General features: G+C 44.4%; 1 protein-coding gene across 1 annotated transcript in view; it reads right to left on the bottom strand.

Moving 5' to 3' along the window:
* LOC120026320 (ras-specific guanine nucleotide-releasing factor RalGPS1-like) overlaps positions 1 to 16,490 on the bottom strand; it is a 202,082-nt gene that overhangs the window by 34,183 nt on the left and 151,409 nt on the right. The window contains exon 10 of the mRNA XM_038971157.1: positions 5,587 to 5,654. Coding sequence (XP_038827085.1) covers positions 5,587 to 5,654 — 68 coding nt within the window. The remainder of the gene's footprint in view (positions 1 to 5,586; positions 5,655 to 16,490) is intronic.

Genomic DNA, 16,490 nt, shown 5'->3' with positions numbered 1-16,490 from the left:
AATGGGAAACCCTTCCTTGATGGGGCACGGCCACTTGATCCGTGATTATATCTTTTCACGTTGTCTGTCAGGTATGTTTTCCAGTCCCTTTGGCAATTCATTAATTTCCCCTTTTTTGAATATCGATATAACAAAACAATTCCAGTAATCTATAAAAGGTGTCAACAATAGGGGAAAGGGCTTAGGTAACAAACGCTCTCCAAGTCCTCCAAGTTTTGCTTGCTTAACAACATACTGTACATAATGTCCGGCTTTTTTTTACAAAGGCAAGATGGTAACATTACTATTTGATTGTGTGGCACAGTGTTTATTTTCACTCATGTTACAGAGTCTGTTCAGTGAACCATGCTGCTTATGTGATAATGACTAACCTTGCCTGAAATCTGAAGGCTTGCATTAGCTTCCTAAGCAAAAATGAATAGGCTTTGAGTTCAGTGTGCTACCACAGTCTTACAGTCCTGTTCAGAAACAACAGCATTGGTTGCTCCTACTTGTCTGTGTCGATGTGGTAATCAAGCTATAAAATCTGAATATCCTGCACATTTCTTTCTGGCCTTGTAATGAAAATAAAATGTGTTAGAACTAAAAAAAGAAAAAAAAAAGAGGGGGAGAAAACAGAAGTTGCAGGTTACCGTGGCAACCCTGATAAATACATCTCCATAACTTGGTCCCTGGCCGCTGAGATTAGACCACTGGGACATGGAAAAAAAGATACCCTTTTGTTACATTCCTGGGGTCTGGTCGCTGAGTGATGGCAACAGTGCTATTAGACTACTTTTAGCTGCTTCCTTAATGAGCGCAGAAGGAAATGTCTCACCATTGGCTGTCCCCGTCCGGGTTCATTGTGTGACAGTGAGCGCAAATAAAACGTAATAATACAACTCAAAAATAATACGGAATTCTCTGGAATTAACCGACTGTGGATTACACAAGGCTATTTCTACAGCACGTGTACAGCCTCAGTATACTTCCATACCAAACGTTCTCTGAATCCTCTCAAACTTCTCCATCAGTTGATATAAATAGAATAAAACGTAGTAAAAGTTCCCACATAAAACACTTTAGACATGGACTTAAACATTCCCTTTTACTTTTGTTTGTATTAAATGCATGCTGTACCATACTTACCCATAATGCATTGCCCCCATTCCTTTAGCCCTCTTTTTCCTCTTTGGGAAGACTGGCAGGATGGTAAGGGCCCATTATCCCAGGATAGAATGTAGTCCTGGTAAGGGCCCATTATCCCAGGACAGAATGTGTTCCCGGTAAGGGCCCATTATCCCAGGACAGAATGTAGTCCCGGTAAGGGCCCATTATCCCAGGACAGAATACAGTACCGGTAAGGGCCCATTATCCCAGGACAGAATGCAGTCCTGCTAAGGGCCCATTATCCCAGGACAGAATGTAGTCCTGGTAAGAGCCCATTATCCCAGGACAGAATGCAGTCCTGGTAAAGGCCCATTATCCCAGGACAGAATGTAGTCCTGGTAAGAGCCCATTATCCCAGGACAGAATGTAGTCCTGGTAAGAGCCCATTATCCCAGGACAGAATGTAGTCCTGGTAAGGGCCCATTATCTCAGGACAGAATGTAGTCCTGATAAGGGCCCATTATCCCAGGATAGAATGTAGTCCTGGTAAGGGCCCATTATCCCAGGATAGAATGTTTTCCTGGTAAGGGCCCATTATCCCAGGACAGAATGTAGTCCTGGTAAGAGCCCATTATCCCAGGATAGAATGTAGTCCTGGTAAGGGCCCATTATCCCAGGACAGAATGTAGTCCTGGTAAGGGCCCATTATCCCAGGACAGAATGCAGTCCTGCTAAGGGCCCATTATCCCAGGACAGAATGCAGTCCCGGTAAGGGCCCATTATCCCAGGACAGAATGTAGTCCTGGTAAAGGCCCATTATCCCAGGACAGAATGTAGTCCCGGTAAGGGCCCATTATCCCAGGACAGAATGTAGTCCCGGTAAGGGCCCATTATCTCAGGACAGAATGCAGTCCTGGTAAGGGCCCATTATCCCAGGACAGAATGCAGTCCCGGTAAGGGCCCATTATCCCAGGACAGAATGCAGTCCTGGTAAGGGCCCATTATACCAGGACAGAATGTAGTCCTGGTAAGGACCCATTATCCCAGGACAGAATGTAGTCCTGGTAAGGGCCCATTATCCCAGGACAGAATGTAGTCCTGGTAAGGGCCCATTATCCCAGGACAGAATGTAGTCCTGGTAAGGGCCCATTATCCCAGGACAGAATGTAGTCCTTATAGACTCACCTGTTTCAATATAGCTCGTCTACACCCCCCCCATACACATTCCCTACACCCCCCTATACACACACACACCCCTACACCCCCCCCCCCCCCCTATACACACACGCCCCCTTATATCCCCACCATATACCCCCTCACACACAAACTTTTCACCCTTTCATATTCTCTATTTTTGCGTATTTCTGACACTGAATATGGTCAGATCTTCAATCAAAACATAATATTAGATAAAGGGAACCTGAGTGAACAAATAACACAAAATGTTGATAATTAAATAAATTATTAAAGTAACAAAGTTATGCAACACCCCAAAAAAGTAATTGCCCCCTTACACTCAATAACTGGTTGTGCCATTTGTAGCTGCAATGGCTCCAACCAAACGCTTCCTGCTATTGTTGATCCGTCTCTCACAGTAATGGATTCTGCTCAGTATCAGAGAACTCTAAAGGGGAATGTCAGGCTAGCCATCCGTGAGCTGAAGAGCAGCTGGGTCATGCAGCAAGAGAATGATCCAGAACACACTAATCACATCACATCAAGCTTTATTTATATAGCATATTTCAAAGACGGACAACACAATGTGCTTCACAGGAAAAAAACTAATAAAAACGAAAATAAATGAAAATAAAAAGTGAAATATTTAATCAGGAATAAACATAAAATATCTCTTAAAAATGTCCACAGTTTTGGGCCCCCTCAGGTTCTCTGGCAGGCTATTCCAGAGGCTGGGGTCATAGTAACTAAAGGCTGCCTTTCCATGTCTCTTGGTCTTAGGTTTTGGGATAGATAAAAGGCCAGTGCCAGAGGACCTGAGGAATCTACTGAGTACATAACTTAAAAGGATGTCTGACATGTATTGGGGTGCACAATCGTGGGTTGATTTATAAACCAATAGAAGAATCTAAGAATGAATTCTATCAGCCTGAGAGAGAAACGTCCGCACCTTGGCAATGTTCCTCAGGTGGTAAAAAGCTATTTTGTTCACATTCCTAATGTGTGATTCGAAATTGAGTTAAGAATCTGAAATAACAGCTTGGTTTTTTTACCTGGTGTTTTATCTTTATTGCCCATGAATTAAAATGTGAGGCCTAATTCTCTCTCTGTGCTTTGGCTCCAACAATAAGTACCTCGGTCTTGTCTTGATTTAGCTGGAGGAAGTTGTGAGCCATCCAAGTATTAAAAATCACTAATACAGTCAAATAATTTCTCCGTGGAGCTAAAATCCTCTGCTGACACAGAAATGTAAAGTTGTGTATCGTCTGCGTAGCAGTGAAAATCAAAGCTGTGCTTTCTAAAAACGCTGCCAAGGGGTATATATAAACATATATAAACAGAACAGTACCGGACCCAAAATGGAACCTTGTGGAACGCCACATGTGATATGCATTTCCTCTTAGTTATGTTCACCAAGAGTGACAAAAAAAACAGCTTACGACCGGTTAAATAGATCCTAGTCTACATCAGAATGGCTGAAAATAAAGTTCTGGAATGGCCTAGTCAAAGTCCAGACCTAAACCTGATTGAGATGTTGTGGCAGGACCTGAAATTAGCAGTTCATGGTCAAAAATCCACAAATGTTTCTGAGTTAAAGCAGTTCTGCATGGAAGAGTGGGCCAAAATTCCTCCACAGCAACGTGAGCGACTGATCAACAACTACAGGAAGAGTTTGGTTGGAGTCGTTACAGCTAAAAGTAGAATACCCAGTTATTGAGTGAAAGGGGGTATTGGTTATTGCATAACTTTGCTTTTTAAATAAATGATAAAAGTATGAAAATGTTGTGTTATTTGTCTACTCAGGTTCCATGTATATAATATTAGGTTTTGGGTGAACATCTGAAAGGGAGCAAATACTTTTTCACGGCACTGTACACACACACACACGCACACGCACACACGCACACACGCACACACACACAGTGCCTTCATAACAGAAGGAAGCCGTCAATTGATTTAATGTTGCCATTGTTTAGCCTGTACGCAATCACTGTCTACTCCCTGTGAATGAAGAGTCATCTCACACTCCCCCTGCAACCTTTCTTTTTCCCCCACACCATTCCGTGCTCTCTCTATTCCTCATCCCTCTGGAGCAATTCCAACCCCATTACATCACCCTTAACACTCTCCCGGTCAACAGACAGAGGAAAGAAAAGGAAGGTCAGGAAATCAAGGTAAAGGAACCCATTCCCTGTAACATCTGTCCACATGGAGCATTTCAAAATCACTGCTTATTTTGTCTGCTGCCCTTGACGTGGATTAAACTCAGATAGCATGCGGGCTAATTGTTGTAACACCCTGACTCTATAGATGACCTCAGAGCACAGTGGGAAAGACAACAGAGGGGCGGAGATAGAAGCCAAGAGACAGAGGTTGTACAAGAAAGAGTGAAAAGAGAAAAAGAGGAAGGCTCTGAATGGGTCGGTGTGGAGGTGGGGGGGCTGCTTGTGTTGTTTCAGCCCACTCTGGAGCAGCCAGGCCAGTGCTGCGCTTGTTTCCCTTCTCCCTCCAATCCAAATGGAATGACTCAACCAGGGCTGGCCCTCGCCGGCACTCCAGGGCCCCGCAATAACTCAACCCTGAGAGGTTTGCCGGGATTGGTAGCCAGTGATCTCATTCTGCCATGGCGTAAACACTCAGGTGGGGCCAAGCTGAAAACCTCGTTGCATGCTGGGACAGGGTCTCGCCCCCCCCCGCCCGCCCCCAACTCATAGTTTGAGGGTCATCTGCAGGGCACAGCCAACCCCAAATGTATTGAGATGGGATGGGGAAAGTTAATGAAACTTTATTCTTTTGAGTTTGCTCGGTGCTTAACCTTGCTTTTTTTTCCATTTCAAGGCATTCTTCCCGAAAGGTTGGCCAGAAGGAAAGGGACGTGAAAGGTTGGCTAGAAGGAAAGGGACGTGAAAGGTTGGCTAGAAGGAAAGGGACGTGAAAGGTTGGCTAGAAGGAAAGGGGACATGAAAGGTTGGCTAGAAGGAAAGGGACGTGAAAGGTTGGCCAGAGAGAAAGGGACGTGAAAGGTTGGCTAGAAGGAAAGGGGACGTGAAAGGTTGGCTAGAAGGAAAGGGGACGTGAAAGGTTGCCTAGAAGGAAAGGGACGTGAAGGGTTGGTCAGAAGGAAAGGGACGTGAAGGGTTGGTCAGAAGGAAAGGGACGTGAAAGGTTGGTCAGAAGGAAAGGGACGTGAAGGGTTGGTCAGAAGGAAAGGGACGTGAAAGGTTGGCCAGAAGGAAAGGGATGTGCGTACAAGGCTCTAAAACCCAATAGTATTTAAACGGAGGACACACAAACACAGATATACACACACACGGGTCTTACCTGCTAGGTCTTCCTTGGATGAGGCCATGCGCGGGGAGCCGTGCATGGGTTCGATCTTCAGAGAAAGCCTGCAACAACACAACCATGTGGTCAGCAACCGGAGGACACTCACTATTCATATACCTCAAATCCACTGCTTGACTCACTCACCATACCTTGTGATATCATACCTTGTGATATCATAGCTTGTGAAATCATAGCTTGTGATATCACAGCTTGTGATATCATAGCTTGTGATATCATAGCTTGTGATATCATAGCTTGTGAAATCATAGCTTGTGATATCATAGCTTGTGAAATCACAGCTTGTGATATCATAGCTTGTGAAATCACAGCTTGTGAAATCATAGCTTGTGATATCATAGCTTGTGATATCATAGCTTTTGAATGAGCCCTATTTATAAGCCCATAGCAATGGATAACAATGTCTCCCTTTTTAGTAGGAGTATTGATTTAATACGTGTGACAGAAATCCTTGCCAGGGGGAAATGGATGATAAAAGTCAAAGCAAAGCTTGTGTTTTATTCTATTATACAAATCTGAAAACAAATGAAATGTTTGGAGTTTGCTATAAAAAAACTAAACAAGTAGGGTCTCTGTAAGAAGAAAACCCTCTTTGCCACATGTGAAGCCTGTAACTGTGACGGGACGCTTCAATTAAATGTTTTGATGCAAGTGACCTCAACAAAAAAAGTTGATCCTATCACTTCTGGAAATTGATTTTATATACGACGTACAGAGGGTACTTAATCTTCATACTACCAACATATTTTTACATACATGAAAAAACTAAAACTGGGGTCATTTTGACCCCAAAAAGAAACTATTGGAAAAAGCAACAATCATAGAAGAATATAAACTTGATTCTTATCAAAACATCATGAGATATATAAATAAATAAAACGATTTAGCAAAAGTATTGTTAATTAGCATATTCTGTAAAACAAACAAATGTTTACTTTAATGTGCAGAAAGTACAATCCACAGTATCATTTAGTTTTTAGAATTTTTAAGTAAATACTAATTTGGTCATATTTCCAGCAACATTTGAAATACACAAAAAGTGATTAAATGCATTGATCCTGGGAGACAATGACCAAAAATATGGCTTAGTTTTCTTTATTTACTTAACCCACTAGTGAAACAATGGGATTGTTAGGTTAGATTACTTGTTAGATATTACTGCACGGTCGGAACTAGAAGCACAAGCATTTCGCTACACTCGCATTAACATCTGCTAAACATGTGTATGTGACAAATAAAAGTCGATTTGATTTGATTGGTAGGGTCTATGGCAGGATGGCTCAAAAATCATGCCCAAATAATCCTCAAAGTCACTTTAAACCAAATGATATAGCAATACAAATACCATAACAAGTTGCACATATAGATTATTGGAGGACATTATAGGAAATCTGGTATTTATATAATATTTCCTGTAGAATAACAATTTTTTTCTGAGAATACCCACCAATACAGCACAATGTATACATGAAGGGTAGCTAGTTTCTGGATTATAAATCTACCAAGTATTCATACCACTGACTGACTTTTATGAGCTGTTTTGACTGCAACTAAGCATATCTGTAAAGGTCATCTTTTATTTTGTACACAGCGATAACCAGTTATAATCAGTTATAACCATAGACGAGTAGATAAGACGCTCCATCTCTTCAGGTGATCTGTCTAACTGGTCAACAGCACTGATACAGGTTCCCCTCCACCCTGGGGTGGCATGGATAGGTTATCACGTCTCCAGAGAAACCTTGATTCAAATAAAGGTCCTATTTATCAAACGACTGTAGGCGGAATTAGGTGTTTTGTCTGCTATTAAAATGACGCCAAAGTCCTTGCATTTTTTTTTTTTTAAGTCCATATTGATACAGAAACACAATACTAATATTTAGATTTGTGAAGAGGTTGATTGACAAAGTAATGAACAATTTGAATAAACCACCTTTGGGCTATGATAATAATAAAAAAAAAATATGACTCTGGGGTCAAAATGACCCAGGTCGGTAGTATGAGGGTTAACATGTTCACTCGGTGGGTATACAGAAGATCATTTGCTACCAATCCTATATATCCACTTGGGAGGTGTTTAAAGGACTTCCTGAGCCATTAGACCATGTTAGGGTTCTATCACAGGTAACAGCAGCATAACAAAGCTAGAGGGGAAATGGCGTAAACATTGCTGCTTTTGACTCCCCTTTCGGGCGATTTACAAAATGTTCCCCTGTGGTTCAAGATACATTACCCTTCGTCATAGCTGGAGCTAAACGCTCCCTCACAGGGGTAAATGGAAGAAGGAAACGCTCCCTCACAGGGGTAAATGGCAGAACTAAATACTCCCTCACAGGGGTAAATGGTAGAACTAAACACTCCCTCACAGGGGTAAATGGCAGAACTAAACGCTCCCTCACAGGTGTAAATGGTAGACCTAAACGCTCCCTCACAGGTGTAAATGGTAGAACTAAACACTCCCTCACAGGTGTAAATGGTAGAACTAAACACTCCCTCACAGGGGTAAATGGCAGAACTAAACTCTCCCTCACAGGGGTAAATGGTAGAACTAAACACTCCCTCACAGGGGTAAATGGTAGACCTAAACACTCCCTCACAGGGGTAAATGGCAGAACTAAACACTCCCTCACAGGGGTAAATGGTAGAACTAAAAGCTCCTTCACAGGGGTAAATGGTAGACCTAAACGCTCCCTCACAGGGGTAAATGGTAGAACTAAACACTCCCTCACAGGGGTAAATGGTAGAACTAAACGCTCCCCCACAAGTGTAAATGGTAGAACTAAACACTCCCTCACAGGGGTAAATGGCAGAACTAAACGCTCCCTCACAGGGGTAAATGGTAGAACTAAACACTCCCTCACAGGTGTAAATGGTAGAACTAAACACTCCCTCACAGGGGTAAATGGCAGAACTAAACGCTCCCTCACAGGTGTAAATGGTAGACCTAAACGCTCCCTCACAGGTGTAAATGGTAGAACTAAACACTCCCTCACAGGTGTAAATGGTAGAACTAAACACTCCCTCACAGGGGTAAATGGCAGAACTAAACTCTCCCTCACAGGGGTAAATGGTAGAACTAAACACTCCCTCACAGGGGTAAATGGTAGCCCAAAACACTCCCTCACAGGGGTAAATGGTAGAACTAAAAGCTCCCCCACAGGGGTAAATGGTAGAACTAAACACTCCCTCACAGGGGTAAATGGTAGAACTAAACGCTCCCTCACAGGGGTAAATGGAAGAACTAAACGCTCCCTCACAGGGGTAAATGGAAGAACTAAACACTCCCTCACAGGGGTAAATGGAAGAACTAAACACTCCCTCACAGGGGTAAATGGTAGAACTAAACACTCCCTCACAGGTGTAAATGGTAGAACTAAACACTCCCTCACAGGGGTAAATGGCAGAACTAAACGCTCCCTCACAGGTGTAAATGGTAGAACTAAACACTCCCTCACAGGGGTAAATGGTAGAACTAAACACTCCCTCACAGGGGTAAATGGTAGACCTAAACACTCCCTCACAGGGGTAAATGGTAGAACTAAACACTCCCTCACAGGGGTAAATGGTAGAACTAAACACTCCCTCACAAGGGGTAAATGGTAGAACTAAACACTCCCTCACAGGGGTAAATGGTAGAACTAAACGCTCCCTCACAGGGGTAAATGGTAGACCTAAACGCTCCCTCACAGGGGTAAATGGCAGAACTAAACGCTCCCTCACAGGGGTAAATGGTAGAACTAAACACTCCCTCACAGGGGTAAATGGTAGAACGAAACGCTCCCTCACAAGGGTAAATGGTAGAACTAAACACTCCCTCACAGGGGTAAATGGTAGAACGAAACGCTCCCTCACAAGGGTAAATGGTAGAACGAAACGCTCCCTCACAGGGGTAAATGGTAGAACTAAACACTCCCTCACAGGGGTAAATGGTAGAACTAAACACTCCCTCACAGGGGTAAATGGTAGACCTAAACACTCCCTCACAGGGGTAAATGGCAGAACTAAACACTCCCTCACAGGGGTAAATGGAAGAACTAAAAGCTCCTTCACAGGGGTAAATGGTAGACCTAAACGCTCCCTCACAGGGGTAAATGGTAGAACTAAACACTCCCTCACAGGGGTAAATGGTAGAACTAAACGCTCCCCCACAAGTGTAAATGGTAGAACTAAACACTCCCTCACAAGGGTAAATGGAAGAACTAAAAGCTCCTTCACAGGGGTAAATGGTAGAACTAAATTCTCCCTCACAGGGGTAAATGGAAGAACTAAAAGCTCCTTCACAGGGGTAAATGGTAGACCTAAACACTCCCTCACAGGGGTAAATGGTAGAACTAAACACTCCCTCACAGGGGTAAATGGTAGAACTAAACACTCCCTCACAGGGGTAAATGGTAGAACTAAACGCTCCCTCACAGGGGTAAATGGTAGAACTAAACACTCCCTCACAGGGGTAAATGGTAGAACTAAACACTCCCTCACAGGGGTAAATGGTAGAACTAAACACTCCCTCACAGGGGTAAATGGTAGAACTAAACACTCCCTCACAGGGGTAAATGGTAGAACTAAAAGCACATGTCAAGGGAATTCAATGATGATCGTATGGCAAGCAAAGCATAAACACTTTGATAGGAAGGCCTGAGGGGCACAACTCAGATGTTTGTCGGACAGAAGATATCGAGATGGACAGTCAGTCTATGTCGTGGGTATAAATAACAACACGTGTGGCCAACCCGTGGTTGAGCGGTGACACCACAGGCTCTTCTGTTACAACGCACCGACCTAGCCAAAGGGTGCACCCGAAACTAAATTCAGAGCTTTCCACCGCATATCTGACGTTTACAACTAGATTATCACTAGTGTCCTCATTGTAATCGGATCAAAATGCATTCTTTGAGTTGGTTTCTGCCAACCTGGAATGGTGTTGATATTGATAGGTCCAGAAATACAGATAAATAACTGTTAGTGCAGATGAATTCCTGGTTAGGGACATTTCAGTGAAGAACTAATAGTAACACGGGTCCAAATGAGGAAGGTTTCAATTAGTGAACTGTGAAAAAGCAGCTCTTAAAAAGGAACAATCATTTTTTGGGGCTTATAAATTAAAATGATACAGTACGTACCCATTGGTTCTTGAAGAATATAACTTATGAGTTCAACTGTCGTACCCCATCAGAAGGTAATATATAAGCTTGTTATAAAGTAAATGTAAACAAACAACGTATAGGGTCAAAACATGGTTAAAACTAAAATGTTGATCTCAAGGATGGTCAGTCCTTGCATTCATACCTCTATCCATGAATTTGAGAGTGGTGACATTTCTCCAGTCCCATCCCTCAGCTTTTAACCCGGAACAATGGCGGGGAGGAGCTTTGTTATTGTTTCAACTGCTGATTGGCGCTTTATAAATCACACAAATATCAAAACTATCCATGCAGTTTCTCCCGGAGTAAACAGTACATTTCTGACAACAAGTGCATTTGGTCCCGTGTGGCTCAGTTGGTAGAGCATGGCGCTTGCAACGCCAGGGTTGTGGGTTCATTCCCCACGGGGGGACCAGGATGAATATGTATGAACTTTCCAACTTGTAAGTCGCTCTGGATGAGAGCGTCTGCTAAATGACTTAAATGTAAATGTAAATGTAAATTTGTATATATTAAATAAAACCAAAACAAAGCATGCTGATAACAGACAAAGACTAAATGACAGACAAACACTAACTAACTAAAGTCTTTGTCTGTCAGTCTGTCAGTCAGTTAGACTAACTGACAGACAGACTAACAGACAAAGACTAACTGACAGACAAAATAACAGACAAAGACTAACTGAGAGACAGACTAAATAACAGACAAAGACTAACTACTGTATTGTCAAGGTTTATCCCCAAAAACTATTTTCAAAAAGTATTTTGGGCTGCCTGAAGAACTCATAACTCACTGGATGTAGTTTTGTCAAAAGCACATATTCACACAAACACACAGTAATGTAATTAAACACGGGCGTGGGCGTATTACCGTAGGACCCAGCTCTTCTGGAAAATAAAATCATTTCAATCAGGTTGTTTTTGAAAGTGGGTCATGACGAATAGTTCAAAGGAATTCTCCTCCATAAAACATGGTATTATAGTTCTCACAAAGTTGTGACGAACAGCGCGTTGGCAAAATATTCAGGTCCCTTGACTTTTTCCACATTTTGTTACGTTACAAAATGTTATTCTAAAATTGATTAAATTGTTTTTTCCCCCCTCAATCTACACACAATTCCCCATAATGACAACGTAAAAACAGGTTTTGAGAAATGTTTGCAAATGTATAATTTTTTTTAAAATAAATGAAATATCACTTTTTCAGTCTGAACCAGACCACTGTAACCAGCCCTGGGTCCAGTCTGAACCAGACCACTGTAACCTGTCCTGGGTCCAGTCTGAACCAGACCACTGTAACCTGTCCTGGGTCCAGTCTGAACCAGACCACTGTAACCAGCCCTGGGTAGAGTCTGAACCAGACCACTGTAACCTGCCCTGGGTCCAGTCTGAACCAGACCACTGTAACCTGCCCTGGGTCCAGTCTGAACCAGACCACTGTAACCTGCCCTGGGTCCAGTCTGAACCAGACCACTGTAACCTGCCCTGGGTCCAGTCTGAACCAGACCACTGTAACCTGTCCTGGGTACAGTCTGAACCAGACCACTGTAACCTGCCCTGGGTCCAGTCTGAACCAGACCACTGTAACCTGCCCTGGGTCCAGTCTGAACCAGACCACTGTAACCTGCCCTGGGTCCAGTCTGAACCAGACCACTGTAACCTGCCCTGGGTCCAGTCTGAACCAGACCACTGTAACCTGTCCTGGGTACAGTCTGAACCAGACCACTGTAACCTGTCCTGGGTCCAGTCTGAACCAGACCACTGTAACCAGCCCTGGGTACAGTCTGAACCAGACCACTGTAACCTGCCCTGGGTACAGTCTGAACCAGACCACTGTAACCTGTCATGGGTCCAGTCTGAACCAGACCACTGTAACTTTCCAAAGGAAAGCAGACCCAGACAGTCTTTTTTCTCTCCCTCAGGATGGAAAGTTCAAATGCATTCAAAGAACAGACAGAGGGAGGGAGGGATGGAAAGAGAGGGAGAGAGGGATGGAGAGAGGGAGGGAGGGTCCAGGTTGGTCAGTACTGAGGAAAGCAGCAGGCTGAGGGATGGAGAGAGGGAGGGAGGGTCCAGGTTGGTCAGTACTGAGGAAAGCAGCAGGCTGAGGGAAGGATGAAGGCATCTGGACAAAGATCAAGGGCTCTCTCTTGTACTCCTTGTCTCTCTCTGGTTGCTAAGGGACTTTGAGGCTGAGTCGGGGTCACTTCACCTTGGAGGATCGCAGACAACCGTCACTATGGTTACCACAACCTTCACCACGAAACTGCCGTCCCCCCCAAACCCACCGGTCTCCTCCATCCCTCCCTCAATGTTTTGGAATGGGGCCATCCCGTTCTATCCGGCCCCCTTCATCCACTGTTCCAATTCCACCAACATCTCTCTCACACGCCAGGAGAGTGTCTGAAACCTCCCCAGGCCACACTTAACAGCAACATAGACAAGCTGTACTGCAGTGCTGGATATGGGAACCAGGTGTGTGTGTTTCCAACAGCTACGGAGGCAGAGTTAGAGGAAGCCGTGAAAGAAATAGAAGTCCCTTTGAAACAGTGGTGAAGCCTGCTACTAACACAGTGTTAAAACAGTGGTGAAGCCTGCTACTAACACAGTGTTAAAACAGTGGTGAAGCCTGCTACTAACACGGTGTTAAAACAGTGGTGAAGCCTGCTACTAACACAGTGTTAAAACAGTGGTGAAGCCTGCTACTAACAAGGTGTTCAAACAGTGGTGAAGCCTGCTACTAACACAGTGTTAAAACAGTGGTGAAGCCTGCTACCGATACGGTGTTAAAGCAGTGGTGAAGCCTGCTACTAACACAGTGTTAAAGCAGTGGTGAAGCCTGCTACTAACACAGTGTTAAAGCAGTGGTGAAGCCTGCTACTAACACGGTGTTAAAACAGTGGTGAAGCCTGCTACTAACACGGTGTTAAAACAGTGAAGCCTGCTACCGATACGGTGTTCAAACAGTGGTGAAGCCTGCTACTAACACGGTGTTAAAACAGTGAAGCCTGCTACCGACAAGGTGTTAAAACAGTGAAGCCTGCTACCGACACGGTGTTCAAACAGTGGTGAAGCCTGCTACTAACACGGTGTTAAAACAGTGAAGCCTGCTACCGATACGGTGTTCAAACAGTGGTGAAGCCTGCTACCGACACGGTGTTAAAACAGTGAAGCCTGCTGCCGACACGGTGTTCAAACAGTGAAGCCTGCTACCGACACGGTGTTCAAACAGTGGTGAAGCCTGCTACTAACACGGTGTTAAAACAGTGAAGCCTGCTACTAACACAGTGTTAAAACAGTGAAGCCTGCTGCCGACACGGTGTTAAAACAGTGGTGAAGCCTGCTACCGACACGGTGTTAAAACAGTGAAGCCTGCTACCGACACGGTGTTCAAACAGTGGTGAAGCCTGCTACTAACACGGTGTTCAAACATTGGTGAAGCCTGCTACTAACACAGTGTTCAAACAGTGGTGAAGCCTGCTACTAACACAGTGTTCAAACAGTGGTGAAGCCTGCTACTAACACGGTGTTAAAACAGTGGTGAAGCCTGCTACTAACACAGTGTTAAAACAGTGGTGAAGCCTGCTACTAACACAGTGTTAAAACAGTGGTGAAGCCTGCTACTAACACAGTGTTAAAACAGTGGTGAAGCCTGCTACTAACACAGTGTTAAAACAGTGGTGAAGCCTGCTACTAACACAGTGTTAAAACAGTGGTGAAGCCTGCTACTAACACAGTGTTAAAACAGTGGTGAAGCCTGCTACTAACACGGTGTTAAAACAGTGGTGAAGCCTGCTACTAACACAGTGTTAAAACAGTGGTGAAGCCTGCTACTAACACAGTGTTAAAACAGTGGTGAAGCCTGCTACTAACACAGTGTTAAAACAGTGGTGAAGCCTGCTACTAACAAGGTGTTCAAACAGTGAAGCCTGCTACCGACACGGTGTTAAAACAGTGGTGAAGCCTGCTACCGACAAGGTGTTCAAACAGTGAAGCCTGCTACCGACAAGGTGTTCAAACAGTGAAGCCTGCTACCGACACGGTGTTCAAACAGTGAAGCCTGCTACCGACAAGGTGTTCAAACAGTGGTGAAGCCTGCTACCGACACGGTGTTCAAACAGTGGTGAAGCCTGCTACCGACACGGTGTTCAAACAGTGGTGAAGCCTGCTACCGACACGGTGTTCAAACAGTGGTGAAGCCTGCTACCGACACGGTGTTCAAACAGTGAAGCCTGCTACCGACACGGTGTTAAAACAGTGAAGCCTGCTACCGACAAGGTTTTACAACAGTGGTGAAGCCTGCTACCGACAAGGTGTTAAAACAGTGGTGAAGCCTGCTACCGACACAGGGTTAAAACAGTGAAGCCTGCTACCGACAAGGTTTTACAACAGTGGTGAAGCCTGCTACCGACAAGGTGTTAAAACAGTGGTGAAGCCTGCTACCGACACGGTGTTCAAACAGTGAAGCCTGCTACCGACAAGGTGTTCAAACAGTGGTGAAGCCTGCTACCGACACGGTGTTCAAACAGTGGTGAAGCCTGCTACCGACACGGTGTTCAAACAGTGGTGAAGCCTGCTACCGACACGGTGTTCAAACAGTGGTGAAGCCTGCTACCGACACGGTGTTCAAACAGTGGTGAAGCCTGCTACCGACACGGTGTTCAAACAGTGGTGAAGCCTGCTACTAACACAGTGTTAAAGCAGTGGTGAAGCCTGCTACTAACACGGTGTTAAAACAGTGGTGAAGCCTGCTACCGACACGGTGTTCAAACAGTGGTGAAGCCTGCTACCGACACAGGGTTATTTTACTGATTGACTGCTCGTCATACAGTGGCCTGAAGTTTTGTACCACTGGGCTTCTGATGTTTGTTTTATTGGCACTTCGAGCTGTGGTTCTATCCATGTTGGTTTGTCATATTGGCGCTGCCTGCGCTTCGAGCTGTGGTTCTATCCATGTTGGTTTGTCATATTGGCGCTGCCTGCGCTTCGAGCTGTGGTTCTATCCATGTTGGTTTGTCATATTGGCGCTGCCTGCGCTTCGAGCTGTGGTTCTATCCATGTTGGTTTGTCATATTGGCGCTGCCTGCGCTTCGAGCTGTGGTTCTATCCATGTTGGTTTGTCATATTGGCGCTGCCTGCGCTTCGAGCTGTGGTTCTATCCATGTTGGTTTGTCATATTGGCGCTGCCTGCGCTTCGAGCTGTGGTTCTATCCATGTTGGTTTGTCATATTGGCGCTGCCTGCGCTTCGAGCTGTGGTTCTATCCATGTTGGTTTGTCATATTGGCGCTGCCTGCGCTTCGAGCTGTGGTTCTATCCATGTTGGTTTGTCATATTGGCGCTGCCTGCGCTTCGAGCTGTGGTTCTATCCATGCGGGTTTTCAGTAATATCACTTAGAGCTGTGGTTCTATCCATGATATCCTCATGAAGGCTGAGAAACATTAACATGTCATAACCATATAATTGGAAAACAGGTCAATAGAAAGATTTGTATTGTGTACTGTACACAGGAGACCATGGAAAAGGTTGTGGGAAACAAAATATTTTGATTTAAAAAAAAGAAATTCTGCTACACATAAAAAGTTCATGGTGCACACAGCAAAAAAACATTGGAAAAAAAGAACATGAACCAGATGTGTTCCTTGCAGGAAAATACAGCTATATGCATCGTATACATTAAAAGGGGCAATCAGCTTTTTAAACAATAACAAAGCCATTTCCCGCCACTGTTTCTGTAAAAA

Source organism: Salvelinus namaycush, chromosome 31 (genome assembly GCF_016432855.1).
Source record: "Salvelinus namaycush isolate Seneca chromosome 31, SaNama_1.0, whole genome shotgun sequence".
Taxonomy (NCBI): Eukaryota; Metazoa; Chordata; class Actinopteri; order Salmoniformes; family Salmonidae; genus Salvelinus; species Salvelinus namaycush.
Note: the sequence above shows the minus strand (reverse complement) of the source record. Positions and strands in the feature narration are given on the sequence as shown.